This window comes from Malurus melanocephalus, unplaced genomic scaffold (genome assembly GCF_030028575.1).
Source record: "Malurus melanocephalus ecotype Western Australia unplaced genomic scaffold, MMel_1.1 scaffold_46, whole genome shotgun sequence".
NCBI lineage: Eukaryota > Metazoa > Chordata > Aves > Passeriformes > Maluridae > Malurus > Malurus melanocephalus.
This window is the reverse complement of record NW_026623278.1, coordinates 1,626,349-1,643,418: the sequence shown is the minus strand read 5'-3', so window position 1 is coordinate 1,643,418 and position 17,070 is coordinate 1,626,349. Positions and strand designations below refer to the sequence as shown.

The following is a 17,070-nucleotide window of genomic DNA, read 5'->3' as shown; positions in this document are numbered from 1 at the left end:
TCTTATTTTTGTCTACTCTCTTCCTTTCAGAAAAACAAGCACCTTTTCTACTGCTGTCTATCACACTTCTAATACTTTTTGAGACCAATTTCTGCTTTCATATTTGAAGCTTCTAAAGTTAGAGATAAGAAGTGAAAGTGATAACTATAAAACGATTTGGCCAGTTTAAGTGACTTACTTGCACATTAATATTGCACTGAGTACAGTAGAGGTCACTAATCTTTTCTTAGGTACCCTTGTAAATTAATCCAATAGCAGAACACAATTTAAAAACACAATAATAACAGTGAAGGGGATCCCAAATCAAAATCCAGGGTATGAACAGTAATTAAAATTAGAGTTGTCTCATGAAAAACATAAGCTTCAAACACTTTAGCTTTCCTAACTGGTATCAAGCTTTTAACTCAGTAACCTGAAGCTAAGTGTTAAAGTTCTGGGATCAGAAGTTCAGCTGCTGCTRTAAGCAGAATGCAGGTGTAAGCACATCCCAATTGATTAATGCATAATTAATAATACAGAACAAGAACCATTGTATRCAGTTGGCACTTAACGATCATATCTTGTATATAATTCCTATCAAATCTGCACAATTTGTAAAATAACACTGACTCTCACAATACATAAGATGCCTCGTGGGGTGCAAGTAATGGATTTTAATTGATTTGCTTTCTGGATAGATTCCAWTTGGYCCATAARATCTCGAAYYWTAATCTGTATGATTKTAACTCTCTCTCACAGTAGTGTGCAGCAAAGGTAACACAAGGTGTCATGCCACCTTAAATGTTCTTAAATGCGTTTGCAGCTGAAACGTCACTCCTGGTGTTTTCCAGTCCTTTTTTTATTATTTAAAAAAAATTTATTATTTTTTGCCTATACCAGTGCCTCACTTCCCTAGAAATCAGGAGGTTCAGAGCGCATTGGTGACTGACGTGATGTGGCAAGCTCTGGCGCAGGTGATGAAAGGCGCAGATTATTACTGGAATGCAAATAACAAACCTTAATCCTCGGTGTTCCCTGTTTCTGAAACACGTTACCTAACATTGTTTTGTGGAGTGTTACTTGCCGTGTTTCTTATTTGTTACTTAGCATTGCTTCGTACGGCGACTCCACGGTCTTCGGGCACGCTTCGGACGGACACGGCATCTTTAATTAAAAGACCCGCAGCCAGAAAAACAGTTTGGAGGTGATTCTGCCAGAAAAACAGTTGGAAGGTGATTCTGCCAAAAAAAACAGTTTGGAGGTGATTCTGCCAGAAAACCAGTTTGGAGGTGATTCTGGGACGCGCCTCGGGTGCGGCTGGCGGTGCCCATTGCGGGTGTGTATCCCGGGCTGTTGGGCGGAGGGCCGGGAGCGGAGACGCCCGTTCCCACGGGAGCCGCCCGGCAGCCAGCCCTGCGGGCACCCCGGCGCGATACCCGGAGCCGGGGGCAGGTCCAGCCCGCTGGGCGCGGCCGAGGAGCCGCCCTCTGCCCGCCCCACACGCCGCCGCCTCTCTCATCCGTCCTCCCATCCCTGCCATCCCTGCCATCCCTGCCATCCCTGCCTCGCTCCGTGCCTCGCTGCCGGCGCAGGGCGCAGGGCGGCGATGTGGCGGTGGCGGTACGTGAGCGGCCGGCAGCTGCACGGCTTCCGACACTACAAGGTAAAGAGCAGCCCCGGGGCCGGCAGGGCGGGCGCTTCTCCCCGTGTCGGGTCTCCGGGCTGCGGAGCCGCGGGCTGGATCGCAGCCCAGCGCCGCTGAGCGTGCGGCCCCGGCCGGCCGGGCCATCTCTCCGCCGCCGGAGGGTCCGCAGCGCTCCASCTGTGCCCGCGGGATGTCCCGCACCGCCACCTGTGCCCGCCCGCACCTGGCCGGGGCCCGGCTCCGATGCCCTGCGTTGTCAGCGGGTGTTCGCGGGGCGGCAGATCTCGGTGGAGACAGAGCGAACTGGGTTTGGAGTGAGTATCGTCTGTAAAAGCTCTGCYCGCTTTAGAGCAGCGTGGGTTTGGAGGTATCCGGTGTCTCTGTAAGAAAGGATGCATTGATGGTGCTTGTCTGGCTCTCCACAAAGCCTTCGGACACAGGAATGCTCTGGCATTGGGAAATAAATAAGAAAACCAGAGGGGGGAARAGAAAAACTTACTTACAATAATTTGAACTAAACCTTGTGTTTGCAAATAACCAGCATGCAGAATTCAAATACATGGGTGAATCATTAGATATTTGGATTTACCATTGTTATGTCACAGACTTAGGAGTTACAGGGAATGCAGTACAGGGGATCATCCCGGTTTGCTCTTGTTGAGTTGCAGGTGTCTGAGATGGGCCATGCCACCCTGTTCACACACCCTCACCCCATTCCCTGTGAAAAGCTTGGGGGACCATGCCAGCTTCTAGCAGCACAATRCCCAACCTTTTATTTTATGTTCAGTTTCCCCAAGCAGCCCCTACACCATGCTCCCCAAGATTCTTGCCTTCTTGCCCTTACCATGTGCCTTCCCAGGCTGGAAGGGCACTTAGCTTTTCCTGGTTCCTATCAAGCCCTTCCCTTGCCTGGSCCAACAGCTCTGCCTGTTTACCTCAGCAGGAATGAAGGTGGAGGAACTGTGRCTTCGAGAATATTCCCCAGGTTGCTTACTAGGAACTTGTTTTGCACAGCAGCTTGTTAAAATGTACCAACCTGTTTGTGTGTCTCTGGTGTGAGTGTGATAAAACATTCTGCAAGCTGCTTCTGGCCACGGGGCATGAGTTGCACAGGTCTGTGCTTGAATGGTGAAGCCGCAGTATTGCCTGAGATCGGGAGAAGGAAGAATATAAAGCTATTTTTAGCATGAACAGACGTTGTTATTTAAGTAACTTTCCTAAATTATTTGACTTCATCGTAGAAATACAAGGAACTCCTGTATTACATTCTTTCTTATCACTTGAATGAAAATAGCTTCAAGCAAGTGCAGRGGAGGAAGAATCAAAACAACATTCTTTAAAAAACTTGAAATCTTTGTGTTGTACTTACGATTTACAAGGCAAATGATTACCAAAAGACAGAGTCACATATGAAATGATTGTATTTGAATATATTGGTTTCTTGACAGCATTGCAAAGAAACTATGTAGGGTGGTTTTCTTAACTATAAGAATCAGCCAACACACTTGAGAAGTATCTGTTCAACTGTGTTCTGAAAAAAAATGCTGGCAAGTGCAGGCTTTAGAAAGATGAAATCAAATARTTTTCTGTTATCTGAGTTGACTTCCGACTGGGATATCTTGGAAATAAATAAATCCAAATGGCACTTGTTACACACAGAGAAATACAGCTGCATGAGATTGGTGATGTGGAGCTGGTCAGGTTTCTGCACCATTTTCCTGATGATCCAGGAGGACCTGGCAGGTGATGGCAGCTCTGCCTATTCCTAAATGCTGCTCATAGTGGATTAAAGTACTCCAAAAATACTGAAGGAGTGCAGCAAGGGGTCACTAATCACTACCACGATCTGTTCTCCATCACTGTCCCATACCCAGGGCTGCTGCCACAACTACAGCTTTGTTCTCTCCGCCTCCCAGGACTGAGATATCCCTTCAACCTCCTGTTGCCCTCTGGGTGCAATCTCCTTCGCTTCAACCCAGGGCCTTACTGCATGCTGCTCCTCCAGCCTCCCAGCCCCTCTGAGGACATTGCTGCTGCCTTTGCTGCCTACTYGACAGGCACTAAACTCTGATCAGTGTACCCAGCATGCATGGGTTACTTCTTCTTACAGCCTCTTGGCTATTTCTGGGCTGTTTTTTTTCTGATGAATCCAGCTCTGGAGTACTGKAGACAGATACATGAGTTGGCCCTGTGAAGAACTAGGTGATCTCTGAAAGGATTTGTGAGCATATATTGAGTATGGAGGTAAAACAATGTATTGCTTCCAGACTTGAAGCATGCATAGAAAACTTTAGGTTYAGTGGCATCCATCTCTGTGTTGTACATCACATTGCAGCATTGCACTTGCAGTAGTATCAGTGGCTTAATATACTCTGTACTTTCCACAATTTATCTGCTGAGCATAACACAGCTTTAAAAAATCATTTGTGTAATCCAACTGCTTTTGTAAAGGTAAATTTGGCCTGATAAAAACGCTGTTCAATTTTCAAAATTTTCACACAGCTGAATTCATTTCTCTGCTGTGAATGCTCCAATTGTATGTCTCAGGCAGTGTCTGTCTCCTGTTTGCAGTTGGAGGAGGGCCTTGGCAACAAAACCAGCACAGTTCATTGCAAAGGGAATGGCAGACCTTTAATGAATGCAAAGACTTCAGCACCCTTTAGTATGTTAGGTCCATGTATATTGGGCTTTTGAAGCAAGTTTTCCCCAATTACCAAGCTTTGGCTTACATCACAGAGTGACCTCAGAGCATAGGAATGCATTCCCTTAGGATGAACCTAAACCAGATGTACTGGGAACAAACACACAAGTGCACCCAATACATTCAGTCCATGGTATTATAATGGAGTTTCGTGTAATACCTTATGAAATCCCTGTAGCACACACATTGGATCCTCAGGGAGAGCTATTTCATTTTACAAATCWATTCCCATTCATTCTGTGTGTTAATGAGGTTTCAGAGATTCAGTTTTCCTTTTTCTGCTTAAAACCCACTGAGAACAGGTGGAGATGTGATGATGAGAGTTCAGACACAGCCCCAAGTTTTGCTGCTGTGATATTTCTGCTATCTTCTTGCCATCTTGGGGCAGGTGCTGGTTTCAGGACAGTTGCATGCTCAGGTATTTTGCTGCAACTGTATAAGGGTCTCATATTTGGTTTGTGTGCTATTCCCTAGGACATGGAACAACACAGCTGAAAATCTGCAACCAGCTGAAATTGTAGGGCTTGGATCATTCTTACTTTTATATTTTATCAGCATTTTGCAGTTCTACAAGAGCACCCGTGGAATTACACTGCTACCTTTTTTTCTGCCTGTTTGGGTTTCTGTTGGAAGCAAGCTGTTCTGCAACAACTAGGTGATGAGTGCAGATAAAAGCAGAATTTGGTTCTTTATTTTTATCCTTCTCACCAGAATGCAGAAATGTCTGTGGTGAACTCATGTTGCCCTTGCCTTTTCTTATCACTTCATTCTTAGGATTTCTCTTGCATATTTACCTTGAGTCACCTTTTTTACAGCACCTGTGCACGGAATTTTTTAAAGCCAAAAAACTTTGATGCTTTATCCTGTTTCAGAATAAATGAGATCTAAGAACAAACTGTAGGGGTTTGACTCAAAGAATAGGCCTTGAAAAAGATGATTTTAAAAATCAGATGCAACATTAAAAAATAACATCTGAAGTTCCACATTTTCATCTTGGTTTGTCCACACTGTTTCTATTCCCTRAGTAATTTTTTTAAGAAGTAACTCTGTGTGGATAAGGGTGCAAAGGGGAGAGTAAATGAGGTGTATGTGGTTTCATTTCAGTGAGGCTTCTGCTACTGTCCCRTGTTCTCACAAGTAAAGTAGGTAGAGGTAGTAAAATGAAATCATTGCAAAATGGAAATATTTTAAAGAGTTAAAAGTATTTCGTTAAAGAGAATGGAAACCTTTAAWGGTCTCTGTCAAAGTAGGAGGTTCTATTAAATGGGATTCTACCTACAGTGGTATCTGTCCCAACAGTATTGCTGTTCAGTACTTTCATTAGTTAACAGAAGGGAGAAAATTGTAAAATTTTGAAGAATAGGCTTATGATTTAAAGTGTTCTTGGAAARGGGATATAATGGCCAGAAATCAATATGAAGAAATTCAGTAAACAAGGYACAGCGCTTAGGGGAAAGAAGATCAACATTTAGAATACAAAATAAGAGACAACAGAAAAGGGGATCAGTATCAACAGCATTGTCACTGTTATATTAAAGAGAGAAAARCTCTTAAGGTAGAGGTGTTATAAAAGTGTCAAAGGGTTACATTTACTCCTGTAGCTGATGTACTGATCCGGTGTCAGCTGGAGTTGTGTGTCCTGCCTGCTTTGGCCCACAGTTTACAGTCCTCTGAATGACATTATGAATACTAAGAGGCTTAGAAAAGATGAATTGTGAGAAACAGTCTGAGTACAATGAGAGGAAGAGCCTAGTAGCCAGCTGGTCTTCATGAGTGGCCTTTTAAAAAAAGACAATAGTTGAGTTTTGGCTGCACAAAGCGAAATTTAAGGCATCTGCTGTGTTGGTCTGGTGTTGATAAGGCCTGCTGRAACAGGTACTAAAGGGAATTGGGCAATCATTTTATCAGTCTTAAGAAATGGCTTGATTTCTCTGAGGCAAGATCAGCCATCTAGTGTTGAGTATTAATAAACAGCTGCTGATACCTTTTTAGGAAAGTTTTGGCTAATGTATTCTCTTTTAGTGTGCTAACATGGTCGTTTATTGCAAGAAATGAGATCATCACCTCATGGAAACTTGATCGGCATCCTTAATGTATACTGAATGTGATCCTGCATTAGTGAATGTGCTGGACTAGAAGACCTCTCAAATTACATCCCAGGCCTTATTTTGGAGGGTTAGAGAAACAAGATCAGACGTATAATGATCACATTTCAAGGTCTGACTCTTTCTCTTATACTGACTTACATCAGAAGAGCAAAGTGCATTGAATAAAATCTAGTGAATTACTATCTGGAAGTTTGGGATCCATCCATATATAAGACTGGATTTTTGTGAAGTCATTTTTCCAAGGCTACAAGTGTAACTGTGAGATTTAGAAAAATCATGGCTTCTGCTAACCTTGATGGAACAGTAGTTTTGCTTTTGACTCTGGTAACACAAGTTTACATGATTTTGAAAATTTAGGATTTCGTTTGCATGCATATCTGGAACTTCTTAGGAACAGTTAATAATGCTCATGCAATTCAGTTAATCATGCACATGGACAATTCTATGTATTTTGAATAAATTTATTATGTAGTGTTTTTGAAATAGTATTTTTAGGTTTTTTTTTTCTCTCTAATAATATTGAGGGCAGTTATCAGTTTTATAAAGTTAAATTTCTCAAACCTCTGCAGTTTAACAAAGTCCTTGAATATCTGAGGCAGTSAAAACTAACATCATCCAGCTTCCATAAAACCGTGGCCCTCCTCCAACTGTAAAACAGCCCACTGTTCTACAAATAAAATCTTGCAGTCTTCCTCATRTTACTTTGGTGGATTGGGATTGTTGTTGAATAATGTGTGAAATAAAACAAATAATTTATTACTCTTACAATATCTGTAAGTCCATTGATGTGTCTCATGGGTCAAAGAGTTGTGGGCCACTGAATATGTAACTCTGAAGGAACATCTTTGTGCATGCATTACCTCTTTTTCTTCATTCTGTTGTAATTRTAGATGACATAATGTAGCGTTTCAAGAGTTCTGTAATTATCCTCCTTYTACGTATCGTATGCTAATGAACCAACAACTTAATAACATCACATCACAGAGATGCTGCATAAGATATTACTTGCCGCAGGACTTTCTTCCCAATGATGGTGTAATTGTACATGGTTCTGAGCGCGATATTACACCCATGAATTTACAGAGGTTCATTAGACCAATTTTGGGACAAATACACTCAATACAAAGAGTTGTAGGCCTTGTTGAATCTCATAAAAGTGCAAATACCAACTGCATAGTTTCATTTTATTGCTTTATCAAGAGATGTTAGTGTTCTGAAATGCTTACTGGATTTTATGTGTAGAATATGTGTGTATACATATATATTTTTGTTTATTCATCTATGTTTTCATAGAAGACTAATTGCAAATATGTATCTGTGATTTGGGTGCGGATTGTTTGTTATATATCATGGGGGACCCTTCTTGTAAACAATGTTTAATAGAGAGAGGAATCCTTCTGTGAATTATCCCCTTTCTTGTGCACTAGGGTATTAGATAACACAAGGGTTTACAGAATCCATTGAGCATCTCTTGTGAAAACGGCAACACACTTTTAATCTGTGTTTCCTTTTGGGCCTGGAGTGGTTTTTTGGGTTCCCCAGGGATTTAGGTACCCATTCTGGCAGAGGTCCAGMTGGATAGGTACTTGGTCTACTGTTTGACCTTTAAAGGGCTGCTGGCACATACATGTTTCTACATGCACAAAAGTGGGTGTAGCATGAATTCCTGCTGTTGTTACCTTTCACCAAGTGTAGAAGACCAGTTTATACAAAAAAAAACCCCATAGAAATCAACTTGCTTGCTATGTTAGGGCTTCTTCTTTGGATAGCAATAGTTAAGAATCAGTTGTGCAGTTCCTTGAGAGTGTGCAGCTTTTGTGGTTTTAGCAGGATTTGCATTTTTACCAATCTAGGCCAGCCTCTACCTTTGTTTCTTTACAGTAGCACACGTGCAGCTGTCTTCTGTTATCCGTTCCTTGCTCAACATTTAATTGTGTTTCTACATTATTTTTAATTATTTTGGCTTTGCTTTGAAGTGCTTGAATGTGTCCCACTAAACAAAGCCTTTTCCTGAAGACAGATTAGGCAGCATCCTTAATATAACTATCGGTTGAAAAATGGTTGTTGACTTCCAGTCCCACTGGCTGTCTACCTCTTCCTGGTCTGGCTAAAGCACTTTGTTTTGAGCTCCTGTCGAGCATGTTGGGTCTGTTCTGACCTAAATGATGCTGTGATCCAAACCCATGGTTCTGTGACCCTAAGGCAATGACAATGCTCTGCAAGCAAGGGGATGTGCCCCTATCTGGCCTGAGTCCCTGGGAGCAGCCTGTCCAGAGCCACAGCTCTGTGTGCTCATGACCTCGTGGATGTGGGTCGATACATAAAATGCATTAAGGGAACGGATGTGGCGTGTGACTGTGTGTGTCAGGATTCCTGAAAATGAAGAGGTGGATGATAAGTACACCTTTGCAACAAAACAGCCCCAGGAGGGCAGTTTGTGTAATAACAACTTCCTGATGGCTTCGTAATAACAGCCACAATCGTTGAGTTGCACAAGCCGTGACATTCGAGTATTTACTAGGGATAGTACCAGATGGAAGGAAAATCTAACTATATTTCCTAGCTGTAGGTGTGCACAGGCTAATGGAACTGAGGGGAGCAAAGTGAGAGGGGAGAGAAGAGCTCAGGAGCCCAGCTTGGGCAGCCTCTTCCTTCACGGTGCAGCTGCATCCAGCTCTGGTACCGGCAGCGCATCCATCAGGTACCAGAATCCACAACCTCAGAGCCCAAAGCGACACCTGTGTGCATYTGAGGATGCAGTTACATGCCCATCACCACCTACTCTTTTCCAGGATCAATCACAAATCCTGTTCTCTTGTTTCTACTGGTGTGTTATATGGGCCAACCCTGGATGTCTTAGGGGCTTATAACTCCTCTATTTAAGTATTGGTGACATAATATAAAAAATGTGTGTGTATGGGTGGGGGGGAAATGCAGGATAGTTCAAACTATTTAAGCAGAAGGAGATAGAAAATCCAAGCCATTATTTATGAATAATTAACTAAAGGATGATATAATGTAAAGCAATTCTATTATTAGARATAAAAGGACTGTTTTGGAATACATCAGCACTTAAACTGCTGAACGTATTTGACATCCAGAGTGTTGTGTAGCTCTGTTGTTTATGGCATGCTTCTCTTTCTTTCCTTTGCGAAGCTTTTGTTAAAATCCAAGACGGTGTCCCAAAATAACTACAAACCTGTAAAAACATATAAAAYGTAGAATTAAACTCCACATGTTTAATGTATTCTAGGAATTGRAAGGATTGATGGAAAATTGTTACCAGATGTGCCAGTATTTCAGTATTTTCTTTAATTTTTGTGGGGTTCTTGAAGTGTAAGGTATCACAAAGGCCACGTTCATGTTGCATAAAATGTTGCCCAGAAGGGTGATTTCCCACTGAGCTCTCTTAAACAGCAGCTAGTTCATGCCCTGGATTGGGAGGGTCATTTTGCAGTTTTCAAAACCACAAAATGCCCCCATCTTGTGCAAAAGAGTCCACTGTCACGCCTACTATCTCCTCGCCTGTCATTTACAAAGCACAGGTGTTGTGAGTGTAAATGACTGTATGGCACAATGCAGTGTTACCTGKGACAAGGTGACTAACAGGACAGGAGAGGAACAGTCTGTTAGTGTAGGAGCAGCTGCAGTTGAAATAACTATATAATGTAATTATGCAACTGCATTYCTTGCAGCTTGCTTTCTGTCCTGACTCTGAAGTTTGTGTAGACATGCTTTATGTTTTTCTCTTAATCGTAATAATTCCAAAATTTTACTCTTGTGATGCCTCCACAATGCAAAGCTGGAGAGGGATRGGGAGTCCAGTGAAGATCCAGCTGTCTGCTCTCCTTAATGGTTAGCTCACTCCCTGTTTGGGTTTTGTTTGTTTGTCTGTTTTCTCTAAAGTCTTTCCAAGGCAATAGCTAGGGTTTTGTTTGGAAACAGTCCGTTCTGAAGGCATGCACATCATGGCTTTTTGGCTTTTGGCTTTTGCCATCCTTCAGCACTCTTCTGACTTGGGCATTTGGATTTTTGAATATGCACAGCAGACAGGGCTCACTTTCATGCTCTGAAAGTGCCATGTTGCTGGGTTACAGTGTAGTTTCCAGATTGTTTCAGATACTTTGAAYTTAAACATACTGAATGCTAATAATRTKTTGGKTGTGCAGGGCCAGATGATGAGGCCCAACACCCCTCCAGCAGATGCTGTGCGGTGTGGATGTGACCAGTTTGCAATAAAGGGAAGTATTTCTAAGCTGTGTGGATGTGAGCCAGAAGGTACCATTTGTCTTGTGTTTAGCAGAGCTGACCTTGATCACTGTGTGTGCTTTTGCCCCTCAGTGTTTGGCTCTGCTCTGTCACTGMAGAACAGTTGTCTTTCTTCTGTGTRGCCAAAYCTTTGCTTTTGCTCATTTTTCTTTTGTTTTTCTTAGTTACTTTTCTTAACTATTTATCCCTTTCCTCCCACCTCCTCCTTAATCTTGTTTCTTTTCCCCTTTAACAGAGTTGACCAGCACARTCTTGATGGTGCAATTTCCATGCCCTGGATGGAAATTAAGATGCAGGAGAACAAAGAAAAAGCACATCTCACGTGTGCTGCCGGAGTCACCATGTATATGTGCACRTGTCTGGTGCCTGTATTCTCATTTCTAGCTCTGCTAGAAGCCATTAACACTGAGAGAGAAAGCAGATGGCTTTCAGGGAGACATCAGCTATTAAATAAAACCAGAAGAAGCATTTTTAAACTTGGGCRTAAGATGGAGTCAATGCCATTTTTCCTATTCACTCACTACTACCATTCCCTTCCAGCTGTTACRTCTTCTTTTAAAAATAATTGAGAGAAGCTTTCTGATTATTGCAAGCCCTTCTTCTTCATATAAGGACAATCAATCCCTTTTCCAGGTCAGAATGTGTTTGCAGGGAAGTGCTTAGTACTTATATGAATCTTGCACTTAAAAACCTCCAACAGGCTTATTCTCCTCCACTTCGGTCTTTCAGTATAAGTGCCCTGAAAATGACAGAATTACACAATAGCAAATGGCAGTGCTTTTTTTTACATCAGGTTCAGTGCACTCTTACATTCAGGTTCTTTGATCGTAATGTGAGGATGTTACTCAGTACTTTCCTTTTCTGAGCAGCCATGAACATTAAGCTCCTGAGGATTTCATGGCCTTGAGGTTAGTAGCTTCTTGGGAGCAGAACAAAGCAGAGTATTAAACTGTATAGCAGATTTTATTTGTCAAGTCTTATTTTTTGCCATGACTGAAAACTGTTTTTCCATGGGTGTTTCCTTTGGTCTGGCTAAAACAAATTCTTGTTAAGAGAAGAGCAAATTTCCATTCTTCTGCACATCTGCTCAATGTTCCTTCCCCACCCAGAGGACTACAATTCAGCCACAGACATGGGAATCAACATGATGAAGTGTGGTGGGTCTTGAAATGGCTTTAGGTGACAAAAGCTGGGTGTCATTCTACTTTTTTTTCCTTTTTCCAATAAGGTCTGGTTTGATTTTTTGATACTTGACTTTGGWAACTGTCAGGCAAACAAAAAGCTGGCTGTGTCTAATGTTTGTGTCTGTTATGTAGASCTATGTTGGAAATCTACAAAATCTCTTGCATTTTCCATTTAAMAAAATATAAAAATTATGTAATAACTATGCAGTCTCTTATATTTTCTCCTTAAGAAAACAATTTTAAAGAAATGAGACTTTTTCTTCTAAGAGAAAGCAATAGCTCTGAACAGCCAGTAAATAYTGTGGGTAGAAAGTCTCATTTTACTGTTTTTGTTTAACTAGCAATTTCTGATTTCATTCATGATTTTGACTTGGGGGTGTGGGAATAAGAGAATGCCAAATTAGAAGCAAGGGTAAAACTCACTTATTTTGACCTTTGCACATTCTTACCCAGGTATTGCTGGATTCATTGAATTTGCTGGTCAGCAAATTGCCCTGTATCTCACACAGTCTTTGAATACCAGCTGGGGTCAGGAAATGGGCAGCAGCTACCATGAAACTTTGGGCAGATTACTGATCACATGGAATATCAAAAGTGCTAATGGATACTTGGAATTTTCTTCATTTTCAGAGGATTCCCATAGTTGTCATGTGAATCAAGTACTAGCTGGCAGGTCTATTGGCACAGGTAGTGCATGGCTTGGTATTATTGTTAATTTTGACATAAATGTGGGCAAAGCTTCCAGGCTTCAGTAATTCACATACAAGCTGGACTATMAAAAATCAAACAGTTGTCATAATCAGTGTCTGAAAGATAAATACAACATCTGGACCTGCAAATACATACAGAGTAGTGAAAACTTTAGTTTTACCTGCAATTTTTTTTTTCTGAGGTAATGTGTTTAAGAATTCTGATATATATTCTGGTGGAAAATACATTGATGATAAAATTGCATTGTTTTAAATAATATGAGTGGCAGTGACGCACTAAAGTGAACACTTTCAGCATTTTTAGAAAAATAAAAATCAGTGTTGTACACTTCATTAAACGGTACATTTTATTTCCTTTGGATAGTTAGGCAGCCTGGTCTGACCAGCTGATGCTAGATTTTTTTTTTTTTTTTTTTTGTATTTCCCAGTATGTGTTTATAATGTATAGCTGTGTTATAATAATTTTATGAGATCCTATGTTTATGATCTGTGATTTAAACTTGAACATAAATTACAAAATAACTATGTGAATGCTTTGCTTTGTCCAGAAAGTTAAATTAAAACCTATCCTTTGTATTCAGATAGAAAAAGGGAATGTATGGAGAAGTTCTTAAGCATTTCACATGTAGGTACCTGAGTTTAAGGCAAGTCTAGGTCGCTTTGATARTTAATGACTTGGATCAGGTGCTTCCAGAGTGGAGTCTCCTCCAAAAAGAAGWTGGCTAAAGAGAGGTCAATAAATTAACTATATATATGGAGAGGCAATTAGTCATTAGCTGGAGCTATGTGGAAGAAAAGACTCTATCATCAGCTCTTCTGAGAGTGAACATCTTTGTCAAACTGTGGTCTAACACATCCCAATGTCATTCCYATTGTCTGCACACGATGTTTGGACATTGCTATATAGAGATGTATCTGAATCTTTGTGAGTCATGTGCATTGTGTTAACAACATTAAACCATACATGCACTTTCAAAGTCCAATAATTTCTGAAATAATTCTCTGTACCACCCCAATGATGGATAACTTCTTTCAATGTCTGCTTACTAGGGCTCAAGGACATGGTTTTGAGTGATTTTCTGTTAAGATTGTTCTTCCTCAGATWATTCTGTATTCTGCAGTCTCAAGGCAGGAGAAAACTTGATGTTGTCCTCTGAGGAAAAAGCAGACAACAGCAATTCAGGGTGGCCTTGGATTTCTGAAATATTTAGTTTGCAAAGGAAACAGATATTTACTTACTGGAATTTTTAAAACACATGTATTTACAAGTCTGTCCAATTAACAAATTTTATTGTGGAAATGAACTGTGCTATTTAGGGCTCATTTTTATGATAAYACTGTCTTACATGAATTAGCATAGTGCAAATGCAACTGTGTTACTATGGCAAAAGCTGTGTATCTCTGCAGGAGAATATTCCACCTACGAACATATTCCATATTTACTATCTATCCTACATACTAGCAATGAGCTGCTCCTCAGACTATGCATTACTGGCAGTGCAAATAAAGGTGTAAAATCCAAAATATGGTAGAAATGCAGAATCTTATAGGGTTGTAAAATTAATAAGAATTTAAAAGTAAAATGTGATGCAGGGCTGTTTGCCATTTCACAAGCYTAAACCTTTGTGTTTATACATAGAGTCGCTAACAAGTTAATTGTAAACAAGGCCAGGGCTTTTAAATTAAATTAAAMCTGTATGAATAGTTATCAGAATAAAATAAGTTTACACCAGTTGCACTGAGAGTGATTGCTCTGAGATGCCAGAYGATATGTAGTGCTGGAAAAATAGGTATTGTTCACTGCTTTGTGTAACATGTTTGCTTTTTCCWCACAGTACAGTGCTGTGGATACAAATCCTTTATCTGTGTATGTTATGCAACCCCTCTGGAATAAAATTATTAAGGTAAGAATTTTATTTAATAAAAACTTAACATGTTAATGTAAGAATTTGTTTTAAATACAGCGTGTATTTTCATTTAAAATACGTATTGATTAATAAAGCTGAAATGAAGACACCTGATAAAAGAAAACAAGTGTTGCAGGTATATAGCTGTATTTAAGATGAATATGTTATTTTGAGGCTGTTTTTTAGAAAGAAAGGGCTTGATTCTTTTTTTCTGATTGCTGTAGAAAAGGCATCCATTTCTCTTTTACATCTTTCATTAAACAGCTTTGTAAGGTTTTACTTAGTACAGATTATTTTTGTGCAGCATATGCTGCCTAACAACAGCATGGCTTTCTCTCTGTGCTGTGCATATGATTTTCTGCAAGCGCTGTCTCATTTTCTCCCAAGGGTACTTGCTTGAGGGAGCCAGGCGTTCCTCTAAGAAGCTGAAAATGAGAGTGGTTACCATGATCACCATAACGATTGGAAGATGMCATCTCTTGAATGCATTACAACCTGCAGTTTTTAAAAATAAACCACTCACAGTTAAGTTATGCTGTTGTTGGCAGAAAAAAAAAAGATGCATTTCAAATAAATATGAACTTTATTGATCTCCAGGGAAGCAATGACTTCTACATYTGCCTTATTACAGGAAGTATTTAGATTGGAGCAGACATGAAAATAAATCTTAGCACAAAGCAAAAAGGATGTATTTGGTCAGAGGGCTGTTGGATCTCCCAGCTCTGGGTTCTATAATTCAGGTGTTGCTTATTCTTGATATAGTGGGAAAATCAKAATCTCTAGTTCATAACTTCAAGGTAATTTAATGAAAAGTGTTTATATGGCCCAACTGAAGAATCAAAAAACAACCCGAACGCAGGATGACATAAAAGCTATTCAAAGATGTGATGCTGAATTYAGTAATTCAATCAAGAACTTTGTTTTTGTTCCCATCATAATATTGAGGAAAACAATGAGGCAGAAAAGCCCCTCCAGCCCTCTGGCATRGGAGATGAGCAGAGACTTTACTGTGCACTTGCCCTTTGGTTTAGGAGATGGGTGGGTATTCATCTGCTATCAGATTGAAGGGGGAGTATTGTCAATACAAATCTTCCTTTGGAGATAAGTTCTTCTCATGGTTGCAGCATTTTACCAGAAGAAAAGCAACAWTATTTGTCACCATGTAGCTTAGGGTGATAGGTCCTATAAAAACTGTAGCCTCTTCAGATTTTTAAAATCTCATGGAGTTTTAGGAGAACATCATTTAGTTTGCTTCTTGCTGGAGGAGAACCCAAACCAAAGAACTCAAAACCTATTTCAACAATCTGAGTACAGAACCAAAGATTAAAGTGGGTGCTGTCTGTACTGTGCCATTTGGTTTGGTTTGAATCCTGAAGATACACCAGTGAATGTTCTACTTTGTCTTCTGATGCAGAAAGGTTACAGAATACTTCTCAGAGCTGTGTCATAGGGATTGAAATGGAAATTACATTGTTCTCAGCTTTTGTAGAAGCAGTTATTCTAACACTGAAAGTTATTGGCATATAGAAGYAGAGCCCTGAGAAGGAGCTGGCAATGCACAGCTGCAGAAGGAAAAGCAGTATGTAACTGAGATTTCAGTAGAGTCTACATTGCTCCTAGAAATAAAATTGAGAACCCTGAGAACACCAAAATTATTGGCCACCATATAACTTTGTAAAATATCAGCAGGAATGCAAGTTGCTCTAATGGTTTTGTATGCAATGTGCATTGCAATACAGAGATTGGGATAATTTTTAAAGAATTTTTTGCATCTACTATGTTCATTCAAAATTGGGCAGTTCAATGTTTCAGAACAAATGTTCATCTTGATGAGTAGGAGAAGTTYCTTCACTCAGTTTGGACATCTATCTATTTTCAGATATGAATAAATAATCTTTTAGTTTCCAATCTGGTGAAAATAAAATTTCCATATGAACTGTTTTTACAGAAAAAAAAMMMMMAAAAMMAAMMAAMMAAMMAAAAAGCAACCTTAGATTCACTGAGCTAAGCAAAAAAAAAAAAAAWMWRTSWGWRMRAWSRMTKGSKWKKKRKKTSKKWCYTWYCWTKYRYSWRYYWAKTYMKWMCKRMWRSMAAMMWWWCTYTCTATTCCATGACACAGAATTCATWGGAAGATGTGTTTCCTATGCTGTAAGGCATTATCATTCATTGTAAAATGTATTTCCTGAGTTATAAGAAATTAAGAAAAGCTTGACATTAAAGATCTGTGACTTTGTGAGCTGAAAACATAATGTGATAATCCAGCTCATTTATCTGTGGTGGGGATGCTGGACAATGAGAGGAAAAGGAGGAAATCCCAGTGGAATACACAGGTGTATGTCAACTTCACTGAAATCTGTTACACTCCCCTCTGTKGCCTTTATGAACTTTGATTTTATCACTGGAATTGGGCMAGAGTGGAGTTTTACTGGTCTCACTAAAGTGGATTTAGTGAAGTTTGAACAGAGCTTTATATAAAGTGTACTTCACCATTTAATTATCCAAATAGTTGTTCTAATTAACAGACAGTAAAGCATTGTTAATGTTAATGTTAACATTGCTAATGTTAA

General features: G+C 40.1%; 1 protein-coding gene across 2 annotated transcripts in view; it reads left to right on the top strand.

The window, feature by feature from the left end:
* Positions 1 to 1,505: 1,505 nt before the first annotated feature.
* The window catches only part of LOC130572948 (ethanolaminephosphotransferase 1-like), a 52,465-nt gene continuing 36,900 nt past the window's right edge, over positions 1,506 to 17,070 (top strand). The window contains exons 1-2 of one of the 2 annotated variants that reach the window (XM_057365012.1): positions 1,506 to 1,642; positions 14,432 to 14,500. In XM_057365012.1, coding sequence (XP_057220995.1) covers positions 1,586 to 1,642; positions 14,432 to 14,500 — 126 coding nt within the window. In that variant the 5' untranslated portion in view covers positions 1,506 to 1,585. Of the gene's footprint in view, positions 1,643 to 1,741; positions 1,939 to 14,431; positions 14,501 to 17,070 lie in introns of those variants that run through there. The other variant, XM_057365013.1, reaches the window with a different exon arrangement.